This window comes from Hibiscus syriacus, unplaced genomic scaffold (assembly GCF_006381635.1).
Source record: "Hibiscus syriacus cultivar Baekdansim isolate YM2019G1 unplaced genomic scaffold, ASM638163v2 tig00116982_pilon, whole genome shotgun sequence".
NCBI classification, from domain to species: domain Eukaryota; kingdom Viridiplantae; phylum Streptophyta; class Magnoliopsida; order Malvales; family Malvaceae; genus Hibiscus; species Hibiscus syriacus.
In genome coordinates, this window is record NW_024063505.1 from 474,666 (window position 1) to 480,049 (window position 5,384).

General features: G+C 31.9%; 1 protein-coding gene across 1 annotated transcript; it reads right to left on the bottom strand.

Annotated features, from left to right (window-relative positions):
* Nucleotides 1-1,499: 1,499 nt before the first annotated feature.
* Nucleotides 1,500-2,649, bottom strand: LOC120192835 (secoisolariciresinol dehydrogenase-like). The gene is made up of 2 exons (XM_039195551.1): nt 2,545-2,649; nt 1,500-2,423 (listed from the first exon to the last, which is right to left on the bottom strand). Exons 1-2 carry the CDS (start codon nt 2,571-2,573, stop codon nt 1,571-1,573), a joined length of 882 nt encoding a protein of 293 aa, XP_039051482.1. The 5' UTR covers nt 2,574-2,649; the 3' UTR covers nt 1,500-1,570.
* Nucleotides 2,650-5,384: the final 2,735 nt, after the last annotated feature.

Consider the following 5,384-nt stretch of genomic DNA (forward strand, 5'->3'; position numbering starts at 1 on the left):
TCTACCTCTTCACTTGAATCTTGATCACTCTCATTGGTGGATTTGAAGGCAATGCCTACCTCCTCATTCTTCTCGTTTTTATTTTCTTCATATTTTTCTTCTTCGTTCACCATCAACTCATGAGTGAGAAGAGAACCAATAAGCTCATCAAGAGTGAGTGCCTTTAGGTTCTTAGCTTCTATAATCGATGTCTTCTTCGATTGCCAAGACTTTGCAAGAGAGTAAATCATCTTCCTCACAAGCTTCTCATTAGGAATCACTTCTCCAAATCCCTTGAGACCATTGACAATCATGAAAAATCTATTCGTCATAGCTTTGATGTCTTCATCCGGTTTCATTTTGAAATTCTCAGAGCTATGGTTGAGAAGACTAATTCTGGCACTTCATTGGTTCCTTCATGAGTGACTTGGAGCTTGTCCAAAATCTCCTTGGAATTAGAACAAGAGGTAACTCTTTCATATTCATCCGGGGCCTAATGCACAAAATAGAATGTTCATAGCCTTTGAATTGATTTGGAACTTCTTCTTCCTCTCCATCACTCCAATCATCCATCTCATTGGTTAGAATGAAATATCCCTTCATGATTGAGTTCCAAGCTCCTAGATTGTTGGCTTGAATGAAGAGCATCATCATATTATTCCAATATTCATAATTTGCACCATTGAAATAAGGTGGCTTGTTGACCAGTTTAGAGTCTTCAATGTAGTAAGAGTCGGAGGTCGAAGTCATCTTCTCGGTTGCGTCGGGAATCGGTAGAGCGTCTTCAAGGATCGTCTCAATGTTGTTAAACCTTCTAATGAGTCAAGCTTTGATACCAATTATTGGGATATTCGGTGAAACTCAATAATCAACCGGGTAAATTTCCAAGAGGGGTTGAAGTGTATTTGAGAAAAATTTAAGGATTAAGGAGAATTAAAAGGATGAGAAAAATGATGCAAAAGGATTTATAGTGGTTCGACTTCTCAACCAAGTCTGCATCCACTACTTAAGCTCCTCACTTAGGATTTTCTAACAAATTCACTAATTTGTTCTTTCTTTTTCACATGATAAAGAGATATCCTTTACAAATCCCTATCTTTTCAATGACTAAGATAAACCACAACCCTTTTTCAAAAAGGAATAAAATGTGTAAACAAGAAAACCTCAAAAGGTAGGTGTTTACAAAATTAAGCTCACAAAAACACTAATATTTACAATAGAAAGGAAATAAGAATGAAAAACTCTTCACTTGTGTTTGAATGCTTGGATAGGTGTTCTAATCTTTCTTCAAGTGTACTCAACTTGTTTTTATATGTTGGAATGTGTTTATGTTCATTTCTAGCCGTTGGAGATAATTTTTCTACAAAAAATAAAACTGCCCAGGACAAGGAGTATCGTTACTTCTTTAATGAGTATCAGTACTACATTTATAATTTTTAAATCAACTAGCCATTAGGCTTGACAATTTATGAAATTGTTTATTCATAAATAAATAAAAAGTCGTATTGTTCAAAAGCACACATCATAAGCATTACAGGAGACTGCTTGGATTCCACAATACAATTTATGAAATGTGTAGTTTTGGATAAGTTTAATTTTCCTTATTCAAAAACATTATTGAAAAGGTAAAACAGAGGACTTGCTGATTTATTGAGAAAAGTGCCGCGAATCCCAACTTCCATGATTGATTGCTGAGACAATAGCCTCCATCGATGGGCAAATTAACACCACTCACATATTTAGCCTCGTCGCTAGCCAAATACAGTGCTGCATTAGCGAAATCTTCGGGCTCCAATACGGTGCCTTTCAACACTGCTGAAACCGCAATCATCTCCTCTCCCTTCTTCTTATCGAATAGCCCCAGTGTTTTCTGGAACAAAGGGGTCGCAGTTGCGTGAGGTGAAATGCAGTTAACTCTGATTCCGTGCTCGCCTAATTCGACGCTCAAGCTTTTAGTCAACCCCGTGACAGCATGCTTCGATGCCTTGTAGGCATGGGGGTTGCCGTAGCTGATTTTGGACGAAAGACTCGATGTGAAGAGAATGCAGCCTTTCTTGGCAGGAACCATAACCCTAGCAGCATGCTTGGCACCCAAAAATCCACCCAACACATTGATATCAAACACTCTCTTGAAGTTGTCGGTGCTGGTATCCGTCACTCTTACTTCATTGTCACCGATAATCCCTGCGTTGTTGAACATGATGTCGAGCTTTCCGTACTTGGAAACCACCATGTTCACGGCGTTTTCGACATCGGATTCACATGTGACATCACATTGGACATAGGAGATGTTTTCAGGTCCAAGGTCTTGGCAAAGGGAGTGGCCCAAATCGTCTTGAATATCAGCAATGAGAACCTTGGCTCCATGTTTGACAAATAGCCTGGCTGTACACTCTCCTAACCCACTGGCTCCACCAGTTATCAGTGCCACCTTACCATCTAGCCTGTACCCAACAAAGAACAAATAATGTTTAGATATTAAAATTTGTAACAGAAATGGACACAAAATTTTATGTTATAGGACGAACTTATAAAAATAAATTCATTGAGGTAGGATTTAATTACCTCTTGGTTACTGAGGATTCGGAACTCATTGTGGTAGTGAAGAAAATAGAGCGTCGACTTAGCTTGTTTCTTTGAATGAAATGCTTGGGATGCTGTGCTTCACCTCATTGTTTTTCTGGTCTTTATAGATTCAGGGACTGCAGCCATGTTCTGAAAAATCAACAGTGGCGTCGTCCTACTTTGAATTCTTACATTATAAAAATAATGATTATATTATAAATAATAACCTTGCGTCCAGAGATTGAACTCCTCCATTTTAGCACTCTTGAAGTGTCCAATATGACGGCATTTTCATTACTTATGACTTAAAATTTGTCGCGACTTCTCAGCGCATCAAACAATTTCAGTATATATCTCAAAACTGTAGTATTTGTTGTATACTTTGGATTTTTTTTAAACAATTTTATAAAAATATTAGAAATATATTTAAATATTGAATTTTAAAGATACCCAAAAAATGTTAAATATTAAATTCTGAAATGTAACTTCAAATTGTCATATGATAATTGAATTCAAAGTTGGCCAACTTATTTTTATCAAATGAAACCAACCGTCGCCTACTCTTAAGAATGAAAACTTTTCAAATTGAGCTGAGATTCAAGCTCCGCCGCCGCCTTTGATATATAATTAAAATTTTGATCAGCTTATCCATTGACTTATAAATTTATTTTTTATATATTGATAACTATTTTAAAATTTTATTAATATGATTACAAAATAATTATTTAGCTAGACTTGTGTTATTCTATTAACTTCATTTATTAATTAATTGTATATTTAATTAACACATTCCAGTAGTCGCTTGAGACTGCTATCTTTGTCTTCGCTTAAATTTATTACTCTGATACAAGTATTGAAAAGGGTTGCGTTGCTTGGTCATGACCAGACGGGGAATTCTAAAGAACGGGACTGAAAATATTAATTTATTTGTAATATATTAGGGTGTAACTATTTTAAAATAACTTAAAATGATGTAATCGAAAAACTTATCTTACATGTTAAAAGCAGAACATAAAATGTTATAAAACGGAACCAGAAAAGTTATCAATGTAGTAACATAATAGGTTACATCTAAAATATTATAATCGGTAAAAAAATAAGTTATAAACAGTAAATATTATGAATATTATTAACATTTTAGGTTGCACCTAAAATGTTACCAAAGTTTAAGCTGATAGGGTCTTAGACATTATTAAGATAAGAAAATAAATTAAAAATTAAGAACGTTATGAATATATATAAAAATATGCCTAAGCCTAAAAATATCATGGTTCACTAAGAAACAGGTTGCGATATGTAATGTTAATATTTTATTAATAAAATAGGTTGCGTCCAAGAATGTTATGGTTCACTAAGAAATAAGGTACGATTTAGAATGTTAATATTTTTATTAATAAAATGGGTTGCGCCCATGAATGGCCTAGTTTACTAATAAATATGTTGTAATATCAAATGCTAATATTTTTATTAATAAAATGAGTTGCATCCAAAAGTGTCATGGTTCACTAAGAAATAGGTTGCGATCTAGAATGTTAATATTTTTATTAATAAAATAAGTTTCGCCCAAGAATGTCATGATTCACTAATAAATATGTTGTAATCTAATGTTCATATTTATATTAATAAAATGAGTTGCGCTTAAGAATGTCATGATTCACTAAGAAATATGTTGCGATCTGGAATGTTAATATTTTTATTAATAAAATGAGTTTCGCCCAAGAATGCCATGGTTCACTAATAAATATGTTGTGATCTTGAATGTTAATATTTTTATTAATAAAACGAGTTGTGCTCAAGAATGTCATGATTCACTAAGAAATGTGTTGCGATCTGGAATGTTAATATTTTTATTAATAATATAAGTTTCTCCCAAGAATGTCATGGTTCACTAAGAAATAAGTTAGGATATGAAATTTTAATAATTTTATTAATAAAATGGGTCACACACAAAATGTTATAGTGCACTAAAAAAGCAAGTTACGATTTGGAATGTTAATTTTTCTATTATTAAAAATGTGAAAGTATGGATACTTTTTCGAATGTATGGATACTTTTCGAAAGTATAGATACTTTAGAATTTAAAGAAAAATATGGAAAAGATAAGGCTGCAAAGTATTGATGTTTTTCCAAAAGTATCGATGCTTTTAAATTCGAAAGTTAAAATATCTTTTTTTTTCATTTTTTTAAAAATTTGAAAATATCGATACTTTTAAATTATAACGTTAAAATATCATTTTCTATTTTTTTGTTTCAAATTCGAAAGCATCAATATTTTTCCGAAAGTATCGATACCTTTAAATTTGAAAGTTAAAATATCATTTTCCATGTTTTTTTTAAATTTGAGTATGAATACTTTTCGAAAGTATGGATATTTTTGGAAAAGTATCTATATTTTTCCACAAATATCGATACTTTCAAAAAAAATTATAAAATATTCATATCATTTTAAGCTTTTAACTTATTTTGTTATGATTGTAATAATGTTGTAGGTAACACCTTTTTTTTAATGTAAACTGTTTAAGTTATAAGTATGAAATTGTTTATATGATGCAAAAGTAAGATAAAACATGTTTCTCACGATAACGTAGTAGGTAACACATTTTTTATGTCAGTCGTTTAAGTTATAAGTATGAAACTATTTATATTATGCAAAAGTAAGACAAAACATGTTGATTATGATAACGTACTAGGTAACACTTTTTTTAATGTCAACAGTTTAAATTATAAGGATGAAACTGTTAATATTATGCAAAAGTAAGACAAAACATGTTGCTTATGATAACATACTAGGTAACACCTTTTTTAAAATGTTAATCATTTAAGTTATAAGTATGAAACCG